At 39.1% G+C, this 26,306-nt stretch overlaps 1 protein-coding gene across 3 annotated transcripts in view; it reads left to right on the forward strand.

Annotated features, from left to right (window-relative positions):
- LOC128224849 (uncharacterized) overlaps positions 1–26,306 on the forward strand; it is a 112,078-nt gene that overhangs the window by 74,490 nt on the left and 11,282 nt on the right. For all 3 annotated transcript variants that reach the window (XR_008259555.1, XM_052934934.1, XM_052934935.1), the window contains exon 5: positions 1,459–3,575. Coding sequence is in view for 2 of the 3 variants with exons in the window: in XM_052934934.1 (XP_052790894.1) it covers positions 1,459–3,575 (2,117 nt within the window). In the remaining variant the exon portion in view is untranslated. The remainder of the gene's footprint in view (positions 1–1,458; positions 3,576–26,306) is intronic.

Raw genomic sequence — 26,306 nt, forward strand, 5'->3', positions numbered from 1 at the left:
CGCTGAGTTCCATATATTAATAAACAGGTTGAAGTAATACGTGAAACAGAAGTATTACAATGATTCGTATTTTTACAAGCTGTAGCTTATTGAATTTTTTTTAGAATGCACATGAAAAAGAATCTGAATTATACTGACATTCTGACAGTCAATGACAGCGCATTCCGTCTATATCGTAGGTTTTGAATGTAAAATTTGTCTGATAGTATATATCTTACACAGTCATTTTTTTACCATCCTTCAAAACTAGACGTCAGTAGTACATCATCGATATTTAACGCGTGACATTAATCATTTTACAATGCATACCAAGGTCATGGCAACAGTTAAGGTTAATCGGCAATCATTCCAAAATGGCAAATTGAAGGAAATGGTGACGTTCCTGTTCCTCTCATATTCTTTGAAATATTTATATTAGCATTGCCGTTTTATACGGATAGAAAAAACACACCGTTTGTACCGTAATGTAATGCCGTAATGTAATGGCTCATTTGACATGGACGTCATCAGTATACCAGAGAAATACTGTAAACATAAGACAAGCTTGAAAAAGTCGTTTTAACGCGGCCATATAAATGTCTACTAAACTGCTTAATCATTTCCAACACGAAACTGTAAGGGTAAAAGAGCAGTCTGCTTGAAATTCCCATGCACTATTTATGTGTAGGTTACTATGACAGTTGATGGGATTTTATTTGTATTCCACGAAACATATTTATCATGTTTTGTGAGCGGTGCTATTTTATTGGGCTTCGCTATACTGTTATCTTAAACTTAACATATTATTTACATGGCTAAATATACTTGTGAGCATTTAAAAATTTTGGCGCCCAAAGGGAGCGATACAGAAGTCGCACTGTCCGTCGGTCCCTGTTTATAACTCTTGTTTACTCAGATGTAACTGACTAAATTTTATTCGAGATTTACCGAAATATACAACAGCATGGGAATGTGGTTGTCCATAAAATGTGTGATTTCATGTTTTTATTTATTTAAATCAATCATCACACATACTCGTAGAGCACAATTAGAAGATTTGTGTTGAAATATATTTAATTCAAATGAAATAAAAGTGTTTAACTTGTAACATTTATAAGAAAATATACTAATAGCCGTCCATCTAACATACCCAATCGGGGACATTTATCTCTTTCCTAGTCGATGACTGCCTTGTTACTATTAACAAAGATGTTACTGATCTTGTTAACTGTGCAGTGCAAATTAGCTTCATTTCATATCACAAGCTTTGTGTAATTAATCATCCAACCTAATTAATGTTATATCAAAGCAAGGCATTGTTCTTATTTTATATCAAATTATTAACTTATTCATCATTCAAATAGACATGTAACAATATAACAAGGGCAAACATTTGTTTTTTTATTTAAACATTGTTGTGTTTTATTTCTCATGCCTTATTTTGAAGCATCTTTAACAAAATATATGATATTTTTCCAGATTTACACCAACAATTGCTCAATTATTACCAGGCAACGTCTGTCACAATGAACGTTCGATTGGACATCGATGCAGCAGTAGAAGACATCTATGAAAAGCCCAAACTTATATTGAAGAACAGGAAAGACAAAGATGGTAAAATGGAAGATAAAGAGATATCAGAAATGAATGATATGTTTCTGAGCGAAAATGGCACGATGGCTAAAACAGTATTCGTGGTTGGCGAACCGGGCCGTGGAAAATCCTCTCTCTGTAAAAAGATTGTCCATAGATGGTGCGAACTGAAAAAGGACGGAAATGAGAAGACAAAGAAAGACAATCTGTTAAGCCAGTTTGGGTTCTTATTCTACATAAGGCTACGGGAGGCTGCTGATCAATGCAAAATCAAAGATATGATTTTACTGTGTTTGATTGAACGGATTCATTCAGATGATAAAGAGTCAAGTGAATTGTTAACAGAGATTTTGAAATCAGAATGTTGCCTTCTTCTGCTTGATGGCTTAGACGAGTGGACACATTGTAGCAAATGCAACCGTGATGAACGAATTCCTCATGTTGAAGCAAGTTGGATGAACTGTACAACATTGATTACAACACGACCATACAAACTAGCGGAGCTGAAACTGAATCCCTCACAACGTGGCAACCATATGCAGTTGGAGGGTGTTAAGTCACCTGAGAAACTTGTTTCGAGAATACTTAAGGAGTTGGAGAAATATGGAGGAAAACGTCCACACACCTGCGTCGAAGACCTCAAAATGAAAGGTCTCTGGCATTTCAAAGATGATCCAATCGTGCTTGTTCATATTGTTTGGCTCTGGTTCAGAGACCACCTAAACGTGAATATGTGCTTGTCTGAAGTTTACAAGAAAATAATAGAAGAAAGATGGGCTGAAATGAACGACAAGAAAAAAATGGAGGAAAACGAGCTTCCAGAAGAATTTCTTGATTCTTTGAGCAAATTAGCTTTCAATAAACTGTTTTCAGCAAATGAGGATGAATCCATTGTTTTTTGCATTGCAAAGGATCAGTTAGAGAGGAAGTGTCATCAATCGTCTCTCGAATCTGGCATCATGTCATGTAGTAGTAAAATAGGTGAACGGTTGCCATTTTACCAATTTTTGCACAAATCTCTTCAAGAATACTTGTCAGCATTGTATTTGGCAAAAGGTAGCAAATCAGATTTGCTCAAACATTGTCAACATGTTCAGGAGGTGTATAGAAAATACAGGAGAGAAGGTGTGCTTAGCATGCGTCAGGTGTTTCTCTTTCTATGCAGCATGGACATAAATGCTTCTAAAGTGTTTTCGAAGTCATTAAATGAACTATTAACTGACCAGTTTGAAAGAAATGGTTTTTCTGATAAAGAAACCATAGCTTTCCAGGATATGATACTGCAAGGCTATGAGGAAGCGGAGAGAGGCGGTCACGCCGGAGCGGAGTTCTGCCTGCAGCATGTCGGCATCGTTGATTATTGGCCTTTCGATAAGAACATTAGACATCGACATACACAACACGAGACAATTTTGAACCATTGCTTGGATAAAAAAAACACTCTCGTCACATTATATATATCCGGCAAATGCGACCTTCCTTCTGCTTTGCAGGGCAAGAATCATGCAAGTGTTTTGGATTTAGAGATTTACAAGAATCTAAAATTTGTTGTTTTAGACAATGTTCCATATAGAGATATCAACAAATTGAACTGGAATGGATTAAAAGAATGTAAAATACAATTCAACTCTTTTATTCAACCAGCAGAGAAACTGATATCTTCATTTATGTCCTCAGATGTATCATGTTTGAAAAGACTCTCAATGAAATGGATTGGTTGGGAACATGAAGCCCAGAAAACCTTCTCGAAGCTTCGACATATTGAACATCTAGACGTCACATGGAACAAGACTCTACCAAAGAATTCGAAATTTGATCTTGATCTTCGATATCTGGAAAAACTCAACTATCTGGTTTTAGATGGACTTGCTTTCTCTGACGTTTTTATTCCACATAGGCTCAATCTTCACAAGTTGAAGGTCAGTTTTAGCACACAAAAAAGAGCACCACGGTTAATGGCGGCGTTACTAGCGAAAACAGACGATTCAATCAGTCCAAATCTGGTAAGCACAGTAACTAGAATTCATATTGAAATGATTTCAAAACACCATGAAAATTACACCACGATCAATATTGTAAGTGCCAAGAGTTCGTAAGTTCGCCTTGATTTAGCAGCACGGTCTGACAACGGATATTGCCATAACACTCGTCTTAATATCAGTTCGCCTTGATTTAGCAGCACGACCTGACAATGGATATTGCCATAACACTCGTTTCAATATCAGTTCGACTTGATTCAGCAGCATGACCTGACAATGGATATTGCCATAACACTCGTTTTAATATCAGTTCGCCTTGATTTAGCAGCACGGCCTAACAACGGATATTACCATAACATTCGTTTCAATATCAGTTCGCCTTGATTAAGCAGCACGGCCTGACAACGGATATTGCCATAACATTCGTTTTAATATCAGTTCGCCTTGATTTAGCAGCACGGCCTGACAACGGATATTGCCATAACATTCGTTTTAATATCAGTTCGCCTTGATTTAGCAGCACGGCCTGACAACGGATATTGCCATAACACTCTTTTTAATATCAGTTCGCCTTGATTTAGCAGCACGGCCTGACAACGGATATTGCCATAACATTCGTTTTAATATCAGTTCGCCTTGATTTAGCAGCACGGCCTGACAACGGATATTGCCATAACATTCGTTTTAATATCAGTTCGCCTTGATTTAGCAGCACGGCCTGACAACGGATATTGCCATAACATTCGTTTTAATATCAGTTCGCCTTGATTTAGCAGCACGGCCTGACAACGGATATTGCCATAACATTCGTTTTAATATCAGTTCGCCTTGATTTAGCAGCACGGCCTAACAACGGATATTGCCATAACACTCGTTTTAATATCAGTTAGTTTTGATTAAGCAGCACGGCCTTACAACGGATATTGCCATAACATTCGTTTTAATATCAGTTCGCCTTGATTAAGCAGCACGGCCTAACAACGGATATTGCCATAACATTCGTTTTAATATCAGTTCGCCTTTATTTAGCAGCACGGCCTAACAACGGATATTGCCATAACATTCGTTTTAATATCAGTTCGCCTTGATATAGGACCACGACCTGACAACGGATATTGCCATAACACTCGTTGTAATATCAGTTCGCCTTGATTTAGCAGCACGACCTGACAACGGATATTGCCATAACACTCGTTTTAATATCAGTTCGCCTTGATTTAGCAGCACGGCCTGACAACGGATATTGCCATAACACTCGTTTTAATATCAGTTCGCCTTGATTTAGCAGCACGACCTGACAACGGATATTGCCATAACAATCGTCTTAATATCAGTTCGCCTTGATTTAGCAGCACGACCTGACAACGGATATTGCCATAACACTTGTTTTAATATCAGTTCGCCTTGATTTAGCAGCACGGCCTGACAACGGATATTGCCATAACACTCGTTTTAATATCAGTTCGCCTTGATTAAATAGCACGGCCTAACAACGGATATTGCCATAACATTCGTTTTAATATCAGTTCGCCTTGATTAAGCAGCACGGCCTAACAACGGATATTACCATAACATTCGTTTCAATATCAGTTCGCCTTGATTAAGCAGCACGGCCTGACAACGGATATTGCCATAACATTCGTTTTAATATCAGTTCGCCTTGATTTAGCAGCACGGCCTGACAACGGATATTGCCATAACAATCGTTTTAATATCAGTTCGCCTTGATTTAGCAGCACGGCCTGACAACGGATATTGCCATAACAATCGTTTTAATATCAGTTCGCCTTGATTTAGCAGCACGGCCTGACAACGGATATTGCCATAACATTCGTTTTAATATCAGTTCGCCTTGATTTAGCAGCACGGCCTGACAACGGATATTGCCATAACATTCGTTTTAATATCAGTTCGCCTTGATTTAGCAGCACGGCCTGACAACGGATATTGCCATAACATTCGTTTTAATATCAGTTCGCCTTGATTTAGCAGCACGGCCTGACAACGGATATTGCCATAACATTCGTTTTAATATCAGTTCGCCTTGATTTAGCACCACGACCTGACAACGGATATTGCCATAACACTTGTTTTAATATCAGTTCGCCTTGATTTAGCAGCACGGCCTGACAACGGATATTGCCATAACACTCGTTTTAATATCAGTTCGCCTTGATTAAGTAGCACGGCCTGACAACGGATATTGCCATAACACCCGTTTTAATATCAGTTCGCCTTGATTTAGCAGCACGACCTGACAACGGATATTGCCATAACATTCTTTTTAATATCAGTTCGCCTTGATTTAGCAGCACGACCTGACAACGGATATTGCCATAACACTCGTTTTAATATCAGTTCGCCTTGATTAAGCAGCACGGCCTGACAACGGATATTGCCATAACATTCGTTTTAAAATCAGTTCACCTTGATTTAGCAGCACGGCCTGACAACGGATATTGCCATAACAATCGTTTTAATATCAGTTCGTCTTGATTTAGCAGCACGGCCTGACAACGGATATTGCCATAACACTTGTTTTAATATCAGTTGTTCGCCTTTATTTAACAGCACGACCTGACAACGGTTACACATCGGTTTGCAACATCAACCTGACAGCATAATGTAGTTGTTATTGTATTATTGCATGACTGAAATACTTTATCGACATTTGTCCTTATAGCTGGTGTTTCTTAAGCTAAAGGTTAGTCAAGCTTGTATATCGATTTTGTTGTTTATCAAATTGTGCAGATTGCATAACCTGCAGCAAACCACCCTGAACTGCATGTGGACTGACTCAGTTTTGTCCACTCATTGGCTCTAATTGTTCACCATAGAATGGTGCTATATTGTTTTTAAATAAAACGATGATCATTCAATCCTTTAAAGACTCTGAAAGTTGCTAGGAAGAATGTTCAACAATTATTGATCGAGCTTCTATGTCTTTGTTGTGAAACTTTTCTAACCAGTAGCAATTACATAATGCTGATGGCGATGGTGATTGTGGTGATGTTCTTTCTGACAATTGTAAGACGCTGACTAGCTGCGTGTTTATATTGTTGCTGTTGTTGTTGTTTTTGTTGTTAGTGTTGTTGTTATTGATTTATTGTCAGTGTTATTGTTGCTGCTGCGGATGTTAATTATCTCACTCACTGTCTTCAGCCATTGCAAGCTTCATATATTTTTTTGTGATATAGACTATTTTAGCATGTTCAAGCAGATGTTTTACGCTCTGATTTTTTTCTGGGTGAAAATAAATCAATTAATATCAATATGAGTATGATTCGTGACACATTACGTCATAAATGATTCCTCAGACGGAAATTTTATTGTCCGATTCAGGAGTAAATCCAATCGTTTCAGCTAGATGGGTACCCACGGGTTTGATACGCGAGTAGTATTTAAGTACCCGTTATTAGACGAAAACAATAATACTATTTGACAGTTTAATTGCTACGCAACACACAATTATATTAATTGTGTTAGGGACAAAATATGTTATAGGATAACTGGTTTCTTAACGGAAGTCCTCGTGTATTTACTTATCAATGATGCGTTTCAGCGTTGTCATTTGTATTCATTAATGCAAAAACCAATATTTACAAATGTAGCCTGAAACTACATCATACCAAACCAAAATATATTATTGTATGTTTAAGAAAAACTTTGAATTTGTTATTAACTCAATGCTTAGAATCATAAATATAGAACAGCTCTCTCAAAACTGTATCACATTGTTATATGGGGGAATCTCCCAGTCATTAGGTATGTCCACATATGTCCGAATCGAGTTGTGGTGACGGAAGTAGAAATCTAATGACCATTATTCAGTAAAACCAGTGGTTTTAAGTATTTGAAATGTTGGCTTGTTTTTTTCGCAGGAAATGTCCTTAGGAACAATAGTAACCGTATAATGTCAGTTGATGTGGTTTACATTCGCAACTAACAGAAATTTATTTCGGTAATGAAAGTTCCGTCAATGTGGAACGAATACGAGTATGCGCGAATGTAATGGAGAAAGCAGTTTTTCGTTTACGCCATTGTTATTGAGTTCTTATGGAATGTACCTTATATTCTTTAAAATGACTAGAAAGGCGCTTAGTTAGCAGTAGTGAAATTGGTAGTGCATCATATCGTTACAAAATATGTTGTTGAGACGATTGGTCTGTAAGTACTGCAAACTATTGGTGAAATGCACTTACAATCTGAGAGATGCAGGTGACGGAGTGCATAACGATTAGTTAGTATGAACTTATTTAATTTTATAACGATTGTGAAACAAGCTATTGAAACTTATATCAATCACTCTCGATGGCGCGATGTTGCGCGAGAGTATGGCTTGCGTTGTGGGGGAAACCGAAATATCCGGAGAAAACCCACTTGTCCAGCTTGGAGACCACTATCCAAACTCACATGCGCCCAGGCCGGGAATCGAACCCGACCGGGTTGCCTTGTGAGAAGCGAGTGAGCTAACCACTGCGCTTACCGGACAGCCAAAAAAAATATGGTTCTTATGATACCGTGTTTTTTTGTAAAGAAAGACGCATTAGACACGATGTTTCTTCCGTATGAGACGATCGTGGATCACTGTATTTATTTTAGGACTCACCAATCATTTGATATGTGTACGTTTCAAGCTATTAAATACAGGTTATAATCTTGTTATTGGTATTTGATAGTTTCCATAAATGCATAATTTAGTAAGTAGTTAAAGATTTATCACTCAATATCTATTATTGTGATATTTGTTTATAAGTAAAAAAAATAAAATAAGACTACCACTTTAACAGAACAAATATGCAGGGCAGTGGTCAATAATTCGTTCCATTAGATTTTATAATCAGATTCATAAATTTTATGATTACAAATACATTATCCACTAGACTTAAACATGGTTTGTTTGCACGATCCGAGAAATGTACTGTTACCTGCCCCCAAAAGGCAAAAAATGATAAGTAATTAATTCTCTTAACAAAGCAATAAAGGTATTGTACCAAACATATTGCATATTTTAACATTGTAGCAACTTTAAATGTCGCATCAACACTAAATGTCGCTCTTGACGTTATATGTCGCAAGGCTGACTCTCAATGTCGCACCAACGCTTTATTTCGCAATGACGTTATATGTCGCAAGGCTGACTCTCAATGTCGCAACCAACGCTTAATGTCACACTTGACGTTATATGTCGCAAGGCTGACTCTCAATGTCGCAACCAACGCTAAATGTTGCACTTGACGTTATATGTCGCAAGGCTGACTCTCAATGTCGCACCAGCACTTAATGTCGCACTTGACGTCATATGTCGAAAGGCTGACTCTCAATGTCGCAACCAACGCTTAATGTCGCACTTGACGTTATATGTCGCAAGGCTGACTCTCAATGTCGCAACCATCGCTAATTGTCGCACTTGACGTTATATGTCGCAAGGCTGACTCTCAATGTCGCAACCAACGCTAAATGTTGCACTTGACGTTATATGTCGCAAGGCTGACTCTCAATGTCGCACCAACGCTAAATGTCGCACTTGACGTTATATGTCGCAATGCTGACCCTCAATGTTGCACCAACGCTAAATGTCGCACTTGACGTTATAGTTCACAAGGCTGACTCTCAATGTCGCACCAACGCTTAATGTCGCACTTGACGTTATATGTCGCAATGCTGACCCTCAATGTTGCACCAACGCTAAATGTCGCACTTGACGTTATAGTTCACAAGGCTGACTCTCAATGTCGCACCAACGCTTAATGTCGCACTTGACGTTATATGTCACAAGGCTGACTCTCAATGTTGCACCAACGCTAAATGTCGCACTTGACGTTATAGTTCACAAGGCTGACTCTCAATGTCGCACCAACGCTTAATGTCGCACTTGACGTTATATGTCGCAAGGCTGACTCTCAATGTCGCACCAACGCTTAATGTCGCATTTGACGTTATATGTCGCAAGGCTGACTCTCAATGTCGCACCAACGCTAAATGTCGCACTTGACGTTATATGTCGCAAGGCTGACTCTCAATGTCGCATCAACGCTTAATGTCGCACTTGACGTAATATGTCACAAGGCTGACTCTCAATGTCGCACCAACGCTAAATGTCGCACTTGACGTTATATGTCACAAGGCTGACTCTCAATGTCGCACCAACGCTTAATGTCGCACTTGACGTCATATGTCGCAAGGCTGACTCTCAATGTCGCACCAACACTTAATGTCGCAGTTGACGTTATATGTCGCAAGGCTGACTCTCAATGTCGCACCAACGCTTAATGTCGCACTTGACGTAATATGTCACAAGGCTGCCTCTCAATGTCGCACCAACGCTAAATGTCGCACTTGACGTAATATGTCACAAGGCTGACTCTCAATGTCGCACCAACGCTAAATGTCGCACTTGACGTTATATGTCGCAAGGCTGAATCTCATTTTCGCAAATAACGCTTAATGTCGCACTGGACGTTATATGTCGCAAGGCTGACTCTTAATGTTGCACCAACACTAAATATCGCACTTGACGTTATATGACGCACCAACGCTTAATGTCGCACCAACGCTAAATGTTGCACTTGACGTTATATGTCGCAAGACTGACTCTCAATGTCGCAACCAACGCTTAATGTCGCACCAACGCTAAATGTCGCAAGGCTGACTCTCAATGTCGCAACCAACGCTTAATGTCATACTTGACGTTATATGTCGCAAGGCTGACTCTCAATGTCGCAACCATCGCTAATTGTCGCACTTGACGTTATATGTCGCAAGGCTGGCTCTCAATGTCGCAACCAACGCTAAATGTTGCACTTGACGTTATTTGTCACAAGGCTGACTCTCAATGTCGCACCAGCGCTTAATGTCGAACTTGACGTCATATGTCGAAAGGCTGAGTCTCAATGTCGCAACCAACGCTTAATGTCGCACTTGACGTTATATGTCGCAAGGCTGACTCTCAATGTCGCAACCATCGCTAATTGTCGCACTTGACGTTATATGTAGCAAGGCTGACTCTCAATGTCGCACCAGCGCTTAATGTCGCAATTGACGTCATATGTCGCAAGGCTGACTCTCAATGTCGCACCAACGCTAAATGTCGCACTTGACGTTATATGTCGCAATGCTGACTCTCAATGTCGCACCAACGCTAAATGTCGCACTTGACGTTATATGTCGCAATGCTGACCCTCAATGATGCACCAACGCTAAATGTCGCACTTGACGCTATAGTTCACAAGGCTTACTCTCAATGTCGCACCAACGCTTAATGTCGCACTTGACGTTATATGTCGCAAGACTGACTCTCAATGTCGCACCAACGCTTAATGTCGCACCAACGCTAAATGTCGCAAGGCTGACTATCAATGTCGCATACAACGCTAAATGTCACACTTGACGTTATATGTCGCAAGGCTGACTCTCAATGTCGCAACCAACCCTTAGTGTCACAAAACCGACTGACGTTATATGTCGCATCTGTAACGCCAAATGTCGCAAAAAAATTGTACTGCCGATATATGTAGCAACATCAACGATTAATTTCGCACTCCTTTATAGGCGGAAAATAATAATTCATTTGGTTTTTTGTTATAAGCTTTTGACAATTGTAAAGTCAAAACATGATATAAGTGTTGCATGTGGCAATAAAAGACTGAAATAGTAAAAAAAATCCACATTTTAATCGTGTGTTATGCCTAGTTCATCCGACTCATTCTATTTTAAGTCATGGCCCCTGAAGTAGTGAAAAATACACATTTTTACACGGAAATGGACTAAAAAGGAAAGACAGCCGCAAACAAGAAGTAAAGAACGATTTTTTTACCAAACCTCAAATATTTGTATTTTTATCTTACGCTATTTTCGACATAAATGTAAGTTAAATATTAGTCAACATAGGTTCAACACCAGACACGCGTCAGAAATGTGAAAACATTATTGGAAAATATTTATTTCATAAATTTGCACTTTGTACTGTCTATGTTAAAATATATAACGTAAACCATTGTTTGTTTTTTTGTGAAAAGCTACGTGATGTCATTGGTAATAAAACTGTACACTATCAGTTGATAAATTGTACAAGCAAATGTGTAATAATAAAGTTAAAAGCGGTGAAAAAACGGTAAATACAATACAGTAGTTATTTATTTGTATGCATAAGGCCACCGGCCCAAAATAAAATCTATAATGCTCAAAGAGTGATGTATATTTTATGTAATGCATGCATAATAAATAATGAGATGTAAGTAAAACTTAATACAGTTGTATATGTAACAACTTATAATTAAATTTCACAGCATATGTCTGTTCAAATGTGCATACCAAAAGTCAAAACATTTTATGGATAGCCACATATTGTAATTGGTATACAATTATAACCTTTGTGACTTATTTGTAAGCTAGCACATATGTAGAAAGTTATTAGTGCTGGAATAAAAATAGTAACTGTCACGGAATAAGTAAATTCTGGTGAACTAATATTACTATAGTCCATTTCGTTAGTGTGCGAATCCTTATCGTTAATACGAGAGTGCGTATCGCTTATGTGAGAGTCAATATCGTTAGTGTGCGAATCCTTATCATTAATACGAGAGCGTGTATGGCTTATGTGAGAGTCCATTTCGTTAGTGTGCGAATCCATTTTTTTTTTTTACGAGAGCGTGTATCGCTTATGTGAGTGTCCATTTCGTTAGTGTGCAAATCCTTATCGTTGGCGAATGGCGAGCGTTCAAATTTCTCCCCGGGCTCGCCTCATCGCCGAGGCGAAAACACCGTAAAATCCCCGGGCTTTTGCCTGCCTCGCGAGGCGCTGCCCGCGCGAAACTTTGACTGCTCGTATCTCGAGTCTAACGTCGAGAACGGCGGCCTCCCGGGCTTCGTTCGCCTCGCAGACCACCTACCACCTACCCCGGGCCGGGTCCGCCGCCCGGCCGCTAGCTCGCCTGCTCTCTCGCCTGCCTGCCTGCCTCGCCTGCCTCGCGAGCTCGGAGACACGGCGGCCCAAAGGTACTAGCGCTGGTCAGGCCGGGGACTAGCTCGCCTCGCGGCATGCAGGCAGGCAGGCAGGCAGGCAGGCAGGCTCGCCGAGAGGCGCGCGCGCCTGGCTTGGCGAATGCCCGGTCTTCGTCCGCGTGTATCTCCGGGACGTCCTGGCCGATCTCGACGTTCCATGTACCGCTGGAAAGCTACTTGTCTTGGCCGGGTCCAGTGCTGTCGACGCGGCGATTCGCCGCCGAGCAGAGGTGTCCTGCAGGCAGGCAGGAACGCAGGCAGAGGCCCGGTGTGAGCCCGGGAAGGTATCTCGGCCGAGCGGAGGCCTCCCGGGCTAGGGGACGACGCGGTAGTACTAAGCAGACAGGCAGGCAGGCTCGCCGAGACCCCGACCAGCGCGCAAAAGTGTAGAAAAAAAAGTTAAAGTCAAAGTGGCCGACCCACAACCAAGTTGTCATTCCATACATATGTGGGGACGACGTCTGGAAGCTCGCGGGAGGCGAGCACGGACACGTAGCCAAGCGTCGGCCGGGCTTCGCCTCTAGGCCGGGATTCTCGCGGTGGCCGCCTGCCTGCGAGCTGTGGTACCGTCGGAAAGCGCCTGGTCTTGGCCGGGTCCCCGTGCTGTAGAGCAGAGGCCTCCCGGGCTATTGGACGGCGCGATAATACTAGGCAGGCAGACGGGCAGGCAGACAGAGGCCCGGTGTGAGCCCGGGAAGGTATCTCGGCCGAGCGGAGGCCTCCCGTGCTAGGGGGCGACACGATAGTACTAGGCAGGCAGGCAGGCATAAGCCCGTTGTGAGCCCGTGAAGTTATCTCGACCGAGCAGAGGCCTCCCGGGCTAGGGGACGACGCGGTAGTACTAGGCAGGCAGGCACGCAGGCAGAGGCCCGGTGTGAGCCCGGGAAGGTATCTCGGCCGAGCAGAGGCCTCCCGGGCTAGGGGACGACGCGATAGTACTAGGCAGGCAGGCAGGCTCGTCGAGAGCCCGGCCAGCGTGCAAAAGTGTAGAAAAAAAGTTAAAGTCGGTGTGCCGACCCACATTCGGGTGGTACATTTGCCTGGCCAGAACCACAAACCACATGTCATTCCTATGTTTGTGAGAGGGTGTAGGAAGCAAGTCAGGCAGGTGGCGAGCACGCGGACGTTGAGCGGAGCCCGGTGGTCCGTCCCTTCGGAAACTGCTTCAGCACTTCAGAAGCCCGGCGTTACAAAGCTCCCCGGTCTTGGCACCCACTCCGCCAAGCTTTTGGTACCGTCAGCACTTGCGGCCGTCAAAGCCCCGAGCAAGCGCGAGAGCGAGCACGCCCAGGCGGCAGTAGCCTCGTCGGCAGACCGGTGGCGATCGGCGAGAACGCAAGAAGCCTTCTCAGGTCCCGAGAAGCGAAGGTAGGCCGCGGTGTCTCTTGTCTATACAACGAGCTTGACGTGTCTTGCGAGTCCGGCCCGGTTCACCCGGGGCCCGAACGGCGACCGTAAGAACGGTATTTGCCATTTCGTTAGTGTGCAAATTCATTAACATCATGAGGCGCATTCGCTCTACAATCTCCGTGTTTCTCTCGGCTTTTTTTTTATTTCAAATTATTAGCTAACGGTAATAAAGTTATTAAATGAAAATCTTCGACCAGTTTGACAATTACGAATTTGGAAAGCGAGATTTTAAAACTTTAAGGGCATACTATTATAAAACAATATAGTTTGCTATTATGTATAATTGTCTATTAAATTTCATGCAGCTTAGATGCCCAAACGTTCTTATACTGTTATCGGCACCCATTTAGGTGGTTAAACTAAAACAAATTGACCATGAAAGGTGTTATACAGCAATGAAAGCCTCAGGAAATTTATTCCGTTAAGTTAAGAACTTGAAATAAAAACAAACACGGAGATTGCAGAGCCGAATGATTTTCATAATTTTTGCTACTAAACAGGCAAAAACAGGTTCCCAAAATCCTATTTTTTCAACGTCTCGCCGCCATCTTGAAGCTCAGAGTCAAAATCCTCTCTTAAACCGTTGCAGATTTGAAATACGTGTAACGCCTGGTCCCTGGTCTGCTGTAGTGAATGAACAGTGGTTGTATATCTCCCCATTTTTAGTTAAACCAAATACTATGTGTATTTATCTTCTTGGTTGAAATAAGATCTTCAACTTGGTATCGAATATTTTGATGATATTATTTTGTCATTTTTTTTTATCTTACTCCATTCTCAGGGAGCAGCAAAAATGCAGAAAAGAAAATCTGAAATCGGCATGATATTTTTGTTTTTTCAGTGTCCTCAATATGAGAGTATAACGACGAACAATCTTTTAAATTGGTCGGGTGGTCAGAGATGTCAATTTCATTTTATCATCTAATGCATACCTATGAGTCGTGCACTATTCAGTAAACAGATAGCATACGTTCACAAAGAATGACTTCGATTGAATATAGATAAAACACTCAAAAAAGAAGGGTGGCACTATTATTTCATAGTTGTAAACATTGATTATGGTGTAGTCTTGGCCAGTGGCCTTTATTTACAATAAAACTTGAGTTAAGTTGAGTTGTGAACGTAACAAAGCATTGTGGGTATTCAATTTTTTCGAACGAAGTCTACTAGACTGTGTCATTTAATGTGCAAAACACGATTAAAAAAGATGACTTTGAAACGTTCCAGCATCACCGATGTTGTTGTTGTTTCCATGAAATAAAAAATAAATGTGTTTGCTTTTCGTAACTATGGAATATACATAACCTTAAAGTGATATAATTTTCACATTAACACTTGTTCTTTTCACTCGTAAAATATTTAATGTAAATCACTTCTCTGTAAGATATACTCCATTTCTACTTGAACAAACATCCTCCATCTCTCAAACCGTTCGTACCCGGTTCATCCCGGTTAACCCTGGCTCACTGTTCCAGGATACTTCAGGAGCTGTAAATAGATCAGTCATACCACACAAGAGTGTTTATAAAGGATTTGCAACATTTAGCTTTGATGTGGCGACATACAGCTGCAGTACACTTTTTTGCGTCATTTAACGTTATGCTCCAGTCAATTGTAACCACGGCGGTTTTGTTTTGCTCCGAAAATACCGAGGACTGGGCCTTACTTAGGTATCCCGGGGTGCGGGGGCATTTGGCGGGGATTTTACCAGCAGTCTGTTCCCACAGGGCGGGGATTTTACCCGGGATTAGCTTGACCGAAAACCAAAGTTCCCGCTCTTCCCCGAACCTGAGGTGCCGTGGTTACAAGTGACTGGTTGCATTACAGATTCGACATATAACCTAAGTCGATTTTGCGACCTTAAGCATTTATTGCGACATTAAGCGACAGTCTTGCGACATATAACGGAAAGTGTTACATTTAGCGCTGGTGGAACATTTAACGTTGCTACAATCATAATTACGTCCGTTGGGACGGTTATCTGCAATCTGACTATAATCTCGTAAACCAACATATCGTTCATGGTGTATTTTGGTATTTAGTCCGAGAGCTCACCCCGCGTGATTTTAGGGGACATGTCAAATACACAATATCGCGATCACTATATTTACAAACATTTTTTTATAAGTTAGCGTGATTGAACATGCTGAATGATACCATTGTCTCACAGAATGGTGAATAAATGGCCATAAAAGCGTACGTCGACTGTCCACATAAGATATGTACAATTGGATCTAGTATTGCTTTTACATACATTTGGCACGTGACTGATTCAAAAAACATGGCTGACATTTGACCCTCGTGCATCCAGTGTCCCTTCCTCGGCGTTGCTTTATCACGCCTACTAAAGCTCCACCACGCATCGGTGGTGCAAAGAAAATGATCTATCGACCCTTCCGTGGTGCAGTTGTGCCTTTTGTTGAACTTTTATTGTTTTAGAGTCTGTTACTATGTTGATGCTTGAATAAATCTATGAGATAATAATTATGTTACATTTGGATACACTCGACTAAATTTAGGGTTGAGCCTTAATTATACCAACACTTCTAGTTTTAGAGTAACAGCCTCAAAAATACTAAAATTCTAAATCACTTTAGGCTTTTCACTGCGGAAAATGGTTGAATATACGGGAAAGAACGGTCCCGTACATCTTGAATACACGGGCGTGTTCGGACCCGTACACGAATACGTATACGGAACACCACGTGTACGGACTTCCGTATATCCATCCCGTGGATGAACTATTTGATATAATACAGCAATATGGCAAATTCATCACCATGAAGTTAGAAAACCCCGTGACAGAAAAAACATTAGAAAATGTGACACAACCTATATATGTCTAAGTCTAGACTTGTTAAAAATGCACTCTCAAAGCATTAAAAACTGTAATCTTTGGCAGTTTTTTAGCAATTGACTATGATCTTTGTGCTTGAATTGAAGGAATTTATACAAAAGTTAGCTAAATCTGAGACAAACTATTTTATGTCAAAACGGTCAATCTGTGAGAGTGCAACTCTAAAAAATCAACCAGTCCATTCCCAGATGTGATGATAATACATAAACATAAATCTGTGTTGTACATGACATTTCTATGAACAATTGTCAATATATGCGAACTAATATTTAATCAAAGTAAATTCAATACATAGCTTGTATTAATTCATAAAGACATACATATTTATTATCTTGTTTCCCCTCAAAATTGTACCAGAGAGCCAAAATTTTTAAACCTTTTAGATTGCCATCTTTATTCTGATGTACATTTATTCTAATTAAAAGATATTTTAAGCTCACAATGCTGTACCTTAATTCAAATACCAAACCCACATTTCATCAGAATTAAAGTTTATCCGGTTGTTCAATGGTTCACGTTCGAATTATAAATACCTATGCACAGTTCACAGACATAATAACTAACTAATAATCGGTGTCCCATCAAAAAATAAATAACAATTATATCTTATAATTTGCTAGCTCGTAGTCTTACCACATTATTGTTGGGTGTTCTTCCTTGTTGATATTTGGCTCATGTAATGACACAGATGATATCGATTCTCCCGCTTTCTGCATCCCGCTGTAACAATTGGCTATTGATTTTACGCTCTTGATTGGTTTAATGACCTAATGATCTAAATATTGGCTGAAACTTACGCATTTCTTGAAAATTTAAACTAAATATTGAAATTGTTTTATTTATTATTATTATTATTATTATTATTATTATTATTATTATTATTATTATTATTATTATTATTATTATTGTTATATCAACGTTAATTGAAATTATTATAGTCGCATAAATATGCACAGCAAAAAAAGAAAAAATGCTGTTGTATGGCTACAAGCCAAATTAAGCTGATTCTGAGACAAAACGTAAATAGGTAAAAATTGTCAAATTTAAGAGAGTGCAACTTTAAAGATAGGGCATCTTTATTGCAACTCCCTCATACTAATGGGTAGGTTAGAGTCAACCGCTACCAATGAAAATCATGCAAACTTGAAATTAATAATTAGTGTTCTTTATTTTAATAAGTATTCAGTCTCATTTCTATAAAAACAGATGCCTCTTATTTTATATATATATATATATATATATATATATATATATATATATATATATATATATATATATATTAAACACAATTTAAGTCGTGATGGCGTCACGGCGGGGTCAAGCCATAATGCAGCCAATAGGCCCGGGCAGACCTTGATAAACTCAAATAAACAAAACAAATTCAGTAGTATATTATAATACGTTGTTTTTTTCTAAATATTTATTACAAATGAGTTCTTTATGATTTAGAGAAATATTAAACAAATAACGATAGCCAAAAACACTGACATTCACACAATAACATTGATTTTGACTTCCTCTGCATTTTTTTTACATACTAGTACATAATAATAAATGAGTATTAAAACTGCACTCTCACAGATTGACCGTTTTGACTACTTTTTTGTCTTGGAATGAGCAATTTTTTGAGGAATTCAATGATATAAGACTGCTGACAAATGATCAGATCACAATTGTTGATATTTAGGTTTGAAAATGGATGTTTTATGGCTAAAAGCGCTACAATAATACTAACGTTTTAAAAAAATATTTCGGCAGTTTTCAAAACAATTGAGAACTGTTCTACTGTGAGGTGTCTTATATGACTGAAATGAATGCATTGATGCCAAATTCATCAAAGGAGACCAAACTTAAAAAAGTGTTAAAATTGTCAATCTTTAAAAAGCATCTTTATTTCAACTTCCTCATACCCCTCATACCAATGGGAGGATTAGGGTAGACTGCTTTTAATAAAATGAAGTTCATAATAGGAATCAAACTATGAAGAAAGTAAGCTAACAATTAGAGCCATTTTCAATAAAATTAAGATTAAAACAAATATGGTTTCTTCAAAATTACAACTTTATGCAATTTAATAAAATGCAATTAGAAAACTTGAAATTAATGAATTTTTTTGTTGTGTTTAATAAGTAATCCGTCTCTTTTGACGCCTTATCTTATATATGATCTTATTTTATCAGCACTCATCAAAGCAGATGTCACAGATAATATAAAATCGTTTGAGTACAATTATATTATTATATTTATTGACCTATCTTATTTATTTATTTATTTATTTATTTATCTATCCATCCATCCATCCATCCATCCATCCATCCATCCATCCATCCATCCATCCATCCATCCATCCATCCATCCATCCATCCATCCATCCATCCATCCATCCATCCATCCATCCATCCATCCATCCATCCATCCATCCATCCATCCATCCATCCATCCATCCATCCATCCATCCATCCATCCATCCATCCATCCATCCATCCATCCATCCATCCATCCATCCATCCATCCATCCATCCATCCATCCATCCATCCATCCATCCATCCATCCATCCATCCATCCATCCATCCATCCATCCATCCATCCATCCATCCATCCATCCATCCATCCATCCATCCATCCATCCATCCATCCATCCATCCATCCATCCATCCATCCATCCATCCATCCATCCATCCATCCATCCATCCATCCATCCATCCATCCATCCATCCATCCATCCATCCATCCATCCATCCATCCATCCATCCATCCATCCATCCATCCATCCATCCATCCATCCATCCATCCATCCATCCATCCATCCATCCATCCATCCATCCATCCATCCATCCATCCATCCATCCATCCATCCATCCATCCATCCATCCATCCATCCATCCATCCATCCATCCATCCATCCATCCATCCATCCATCCATCCATCCATCCATCCATCCATCCATCCATCCATCCATCCATCCATCCATCCATCCATCCATCCATCCATCCATCCATCCATCCATCCATCCATCCATCCATCCATCCATCCATCCATCCATCCATCCATCCATCCATCCATCCATCCATCCATCCATCCATCCATCCATCCATCCATCCATCCATCCATCCATCCATCCATCCATCCATCCATCCATCCATCCATCCATCCATCCATCCATCCATCCATCCATCCATCCATCCATCCATCCATCCATCCATCCATCCATCCATCCATCCATCCATCCATCCATCCATCCATCCATCCATCCATCCATCCATCCATCCATCCATCCATCCATCCATCCATCCATCCATCCATCCATCCATCCATCCATCCATCCATCCATCCATCCATCCATCCATCCATCCATCCATCCATCCATCCATCCATCCATCCATCCATCCATCCATCCATCCATCCATCCATCCATCCATCCATCCATCCATCCATCCATCCATCCATCCATCCATCCATCCATCCATCCATCCATCCATCCATCCATCCATCCATCCATCCATCCATCCATCCATCCATCCATCCATCCATCCATCCATCCATCCATCCATCCATCCATCCATCCATCCATCCATCCATCCATCCATCCATCCATCCATCCATCCATCCATCCATCCATCCATCCATCCATCCATCCATCCATCCATCCATCCATCCATCCATCCATCCATCCATCCATCCATCCATCCATCCATCCATCCATCCATCCATCCATCCATCCATCCATCCATCCATCCATCCATCCATCCATCCATCCATCCATCCATCCATCCATCCATCCATCCATCCATCCATCCATCCATCCATCCATCCATCCATCCATCCATCCATCCATCTATCTATCTATCTATCTATCTATTTATTTATTTACCATTATTTTATTCATGCATAATATGATAATAATATTTTCCGCAGCTTGTCGATGAAATTAATTAATAATTTTAATAATTCGTGTTTCGTAGATTTATGACCCACTGGCCATGTGATTATGAAACAAATGATCTCCGCGCGACATGCACTAATTGAAAAGGCCATAAAAGTACCCGGGAAAAAGACAGTGTTGACACTTTTTAAATATATTAGGGGCCACCTTTCAATATAAAAAAACATATATTAGTTATGCACCCAATTTATTCGGTCACCCATAAATTGAAACAGTCGTCTGTGGGCTTATCTGAAAAATGTATTAGTTAATTATTACGATTTACTAGAAGTGATATAGCCTTATGTGTTTATATATACGAGGGAACCGATGTTTCGAACGACCCGACTCTCAATTTTCCAGTCTGTTATGAAATATCTTTCAGTGTATTTTAGGTTTGAAGTCGTCTGCTTACTATGGCACCGATAATGTGTTGCGTTGTGGAAATCGCTTATATGTTCAAAGGCTGTCGTATACTATATGTATACTAAACATAAATTTTAAAAGAAATATCAATAAATTAATAAATAGAAATTTTTAGTTTTACAAAATTGCCGTATTGCAAAGCAAAGTGAAAAGAAGGAATTATTTTCATTGATTCCGATGTTGGATCGACATGGTAGTGTTTATTCATATTCTTATTATGAACCGAGGACCGAGGATATTGCTCGACTGCTCGACATAATTAGGTTTCGATGCAGCGTGGGTATATTTTATATGAAAATAGAAGGAAAAAGTTCGGGACCCAGCTCCGACCTCGAGGGAACGCCGGTTCTCGAGCGACCGCTTGTTCGAGGGAACGCAGTTTCACTGTAAGTCCTAACATTTAGGAATGAACCCCTCCACTCATAACCTATATGCCCTATTGTTCCGTTTTGTACGGACAATGTTACTTGTATATTTGCGAACATCCATAATATACGGGATTTGTACACGCCAGTATATTCATCATGTACGGGAAACTAAACATTCCCGGGCCCTAGCCGTGAATTAATCCATCCAGCATTGTCGAATTCAATTATTTTGTATCATATAGATGTCATTGTAATTTCTTCAACGGCTGTTAAAACACATAAAAGCGTTAATATTTCTACAAAATGCGACTCCTGTTACTCTGAAACACGGAAAAACGAATAAGTCAATGGTATATGTAATAAATGTTGATCGTATCATATAGCTGTCAAATGTAACACCACCTAGCATTGTCAAATCTTATTCTTCTGTATCATAAAGATGTCGCTTTAATTTCATCAAACTTAAGGCTGTTAGAACCAAAAAAGCGTTTACAATTTCTAAAAAACGTGACTCTTACTTACATATTCCTGTTTCTCTGCAAGTCAATGGTATAAGTGTTGTTCATACATGTATCATATATTCTGTGAAATGAATGAACAATTAACCTTACTTGATTACACAATTCAAAACTAAACAGCATGGGTGTACGGGAAACAGTACATTTCCGTATATCTATAGTGTACGGGAATTGTTACTTTTCCGTACACTCAGCGTGTACGGGAACTTGTATATTTCCGTACATCCATAATATACGGGAAATGTAAAATCCCGTCTATTCATCGTGTACGGGAATGGTTTAATCCCGTACTGTCAAAGTGTACGGAAGAGCATGAATTCCCGTTCACTCAACATGTACAGAGACCATACATGTCCGTCCGCTCAAGATATACGGAGATGTATGGTGCCGTATATTCATCAAATTATTTTTAGTACATGTACTAGCCGTAAATCAACCCTACCAGCATTGGCGAATCTCATTTTTTATCATTAACATGTCGCTTTAATTTCATCAAATGCTGTTGAAACCATAAAAGCCTTACATTTCCTACACAACTTGACCCTTGCTAACACATTGCTGTTTCTCTACTTTACACGGAAAAATGTATACAAGTCAATGGTTTAAATGTTGTTTATATAATATATGCTCTCAAAAAAAATAAAAATAAAAATTACGTTACTTGATTACAAAATTCAAAACTATTTTATAACATGGGTGTACGGGAAAGAGTACATTTCCGTATATCCATAGTGTACGGGAATTGTTACTTTTCCGTACACTCAGCGTGTACGGGAACTGATATATTTCCGTACATCCATAATATACGGGAATTGTACACGCCCGTATATTCATCGTGTACGGAAATGGTATAATCCCGTACACGATAAATATACGGAAGAACATAATTTCCCGTATTTTCAACATACGGAGACCGTACATGCCCGTACACTCAAGATATACGGAGATGTACGGTGCCGTACATACATCAAAATAGTTTAAGTACTAGTCGTTAGTCAATCAACTCAGTATAGTCCAATTTACTAGTATTTATTTGTTACCATTCAGACCCTTTCTAATTTCATCAAAAGCTGTCGAAACCCATTAAAGCATACAATTTTCGACGAAGGTGATTTTTACTGACACCATCCTGTTTTTCTACGAAACTGTGATTTTTTTAAGTCAATGGTATAAATGTCGTTCATATCATGTATGCTACCAAATTAAACACCGAAAGACCTAAATTGATTACAGAATTCATTTTTTACTTATAACACTGATGTACGGGTTAGTACACGCCCGTAAAACGAATCCCGTATACTCAAGATATGCGAGTTTTATGAATATACGGGTCCGAACACACCCGTATATTCAACATCCCGTACACTTACCGTACACGTTGGGTGTACGGGTTTCAGTACATTCCCGTATATTCAACCATTTTTCGCAGTGTTTAATCCAGTAAAAACCTTTCTAGTTCTCAATACCTTGGGTTACCCTAAACACGTTTTTGTTTTGTTTTTGCCTTTTGTCTCTTAATTTGTAAATGTATTTTAGGTAAGTTAACATCAATGCTTATTGTTTTCGCAAAAATCGTATGATTTGTAAATTGTATATATTAAAAATGCTTTATCATCACATAATACACAGTAATAAACAGGAGCGAAATTTTAAAATCATGCACGTGATAGTGGTTCTATACATAGATGAAGTTTTTCTCTCGGATTGTTTATTTGTATACCGGGGTAGACTAGTTTACAGTTTGTGGCCAAGAGAGGATAACAATGTAGAATTGTCAATTCCATCTAAACGAAATAAATTAAAAAGATTCATTGAAATACAGTGATCAATGAAACAAATTTTAAATTGTGAAATGAAAAGTTTAAAAGTCGTATTACAGGGGGAAAGACATAAAAAGTCATGCAAATATTAAGTGAAAACAAACAAACAAAATGGTGGACGGCGGATTTGTAAGGAATAGTATCTACTTTTGCTTGGTAGGTAAACTTTCTCTATACATTTTGAAAAAGGTATACGTCTATTATGTGGCGAAAAACATACTTTCCGATCGGTACCTTAGTTTGGTATCATAACTCTAAGATAGACAGTTATTGAACAGATTGTGGGTAACGATGCGATGTTTACAAATAAACGTGTTGATTTTATCCACAATATTTCGTATTTTCCCGGTAAATATGGCGATTTTGTGCATGTTGTAACTGTGCTTACATGTATATCTTCTTATTTTCAAAGTTGATGGTTATCACTTGACTTAACACAATATCTGACCGATTTTATGTTCCTTGATCCCCATGTTGTTTATTACAAGCACAATACCAGCATTTTGGAGTAGCAGGCAAAGGAAGGTACCAGAGTCTGTATGTTTCCTTACAAATCCGCCATTTTGTTTACACTGAAATATTTTTCTCACTTAATGAGAGGAAATTAGCCTCCAACTCCTAATCCTAAAAAAAAGAAATCCCAGCGTCTATACCATTTAAAAGGGACTCGCTCATGTTGTTGCGTGATTGGTTGATTGACATTATCACGTCATCTTAAAAAAGGTCAAAATTTTCTTCACATATGTATAAATGCTGGTTGCATGGTGGTGACTGTGTCGGTTTTTACTTAATTTTTCTTGACCTGAGCGGTGTGGGTTCGCACCACTTTACCCCCAAAATACTTTTTGTGTACTAATAATGATGCAATAAGTGTTTCAGATGCATTACCGGGAACAAATTTTTGGTCCAAAAAATGAGGGAGTCCCTTTAACGCGGAACTGATCAGTGAAAAGGTTAATAAAATCCTTTCTGTAAAGATTGTCTACTAAAACGTTGATGTGACAAAGTAAGTGCAGTGAATGGAGTAAGGGAAGTAACTTAGATTCCTTTAAAATGTCATTGATTTGTGTCAATTACTTCCATAAATAGAATCACTAATAGTATACATGTATGTGGATATGTTGCGACTTTTATATACAGGTTGGTTGTATTAATCATTTATTGTTGTTTTGTTCATATCCTTGCTTTTTCATGTAAGAAACGAGCTGTTGCTTAACGTCTTGGTATTTATTGAAACAAATAATTACATTTGAAGTTTAATTGAATTGAATACGAGTTCTTTTTGAGCTCGTGGGGCTGATTTCTTTTCCAGTAGTATTATTGTGTTACTTACTAAGTAAATGATTTAATGTATCATTTTTGGTATTTCTCGTATAACTGAAAATTTAGTTTTATATTCTTTAAAGATGCGGCATGTGGTAATTATAAAGGCGTATGTATTGTCGTCTTAATTCATTGAAAGGTGCACTATCACAGATAAACTGTTTTGACAACTTTTTATTTTGTTGTCTTTGAGCGAGCCAATTTTTGCAAAAACCATCGAAACCAGTCATATAAGACTGCTGACAAAATATTAGATCGCAGATTTTTATATTTTAGTTCAAAAAATGATTTTTTATATATTTTTCTTTCCATAAAACATTAATTTTAGAACGGAAATATGAACATCAGTGATCTGATCATTTGTAAGTAATCTTTTATCATTTGTTTGCAGATATTTACGCAAAGATTTGCTCTTTCCAAGTCAAGAATTTAAAAAAAGTTGTAAAAACGGTATATCTGTGAGAGTGCAGCTTTAAGGGTCAATGTTTACTTCCTGTCAGTCTATAATGGCAGTTTAAGCACAGTCCTTGAATTATAGGTGTGCTTTTGTTAACTCATGCGTGTGCTTTTGTTAACTCATGCGGATCAAGGGGGTGGGCGCAGTCGCCCCCCTCCCCCCTAAAATGTCCAAGTATACTTTTTACGCGTAAAATTCTTCATTTCGGACTAAAAATTGTTACTTGCCAACCGTGACTTTAATCCAAATACATTTCGGTTTTTAGGGAGGGGTGCAAGTCAAAAGTGTACGCACCCTCTGACATTGAATCCTGGATCTACCCCTGGTATCTTTACGTTAGTGAGTGTGCAATCACACTGTATCTTGTAAATGCACTGAGGGTGATTTGTTTTAAATGTCATCCGAGTTTAACTCGTATTGTTTAAGCTGTATGATTCCAGGTTATTCATTTATTTTTACATATCAAGTTTTATAATACATGTAATAAATGCGTTCTATATAGTTTTTACTGGGTTAGTTTTAACGTTTTTTTTATTTTTACTGTACAAGATATTCAATTTTTGATATCCAATGTCCAATGTTTTGCCGACACGACATTCATTTTGTTCATGTTCAAAATTAAATGTCGCGCCAGTGCGACTTTCATTTTA

Source organism: Mya arenaria, chromosome 17 (genome assembly GCF_026914265.1).
Source record: "Mya arenaria isolate MELC-2E11 chromosome 17, ASM2691426v1".
NCBI lineage: Eukaryota > Metazoa > Mollusca > Bivalvia > Myida > Myidae > Mya > Mya arenaria.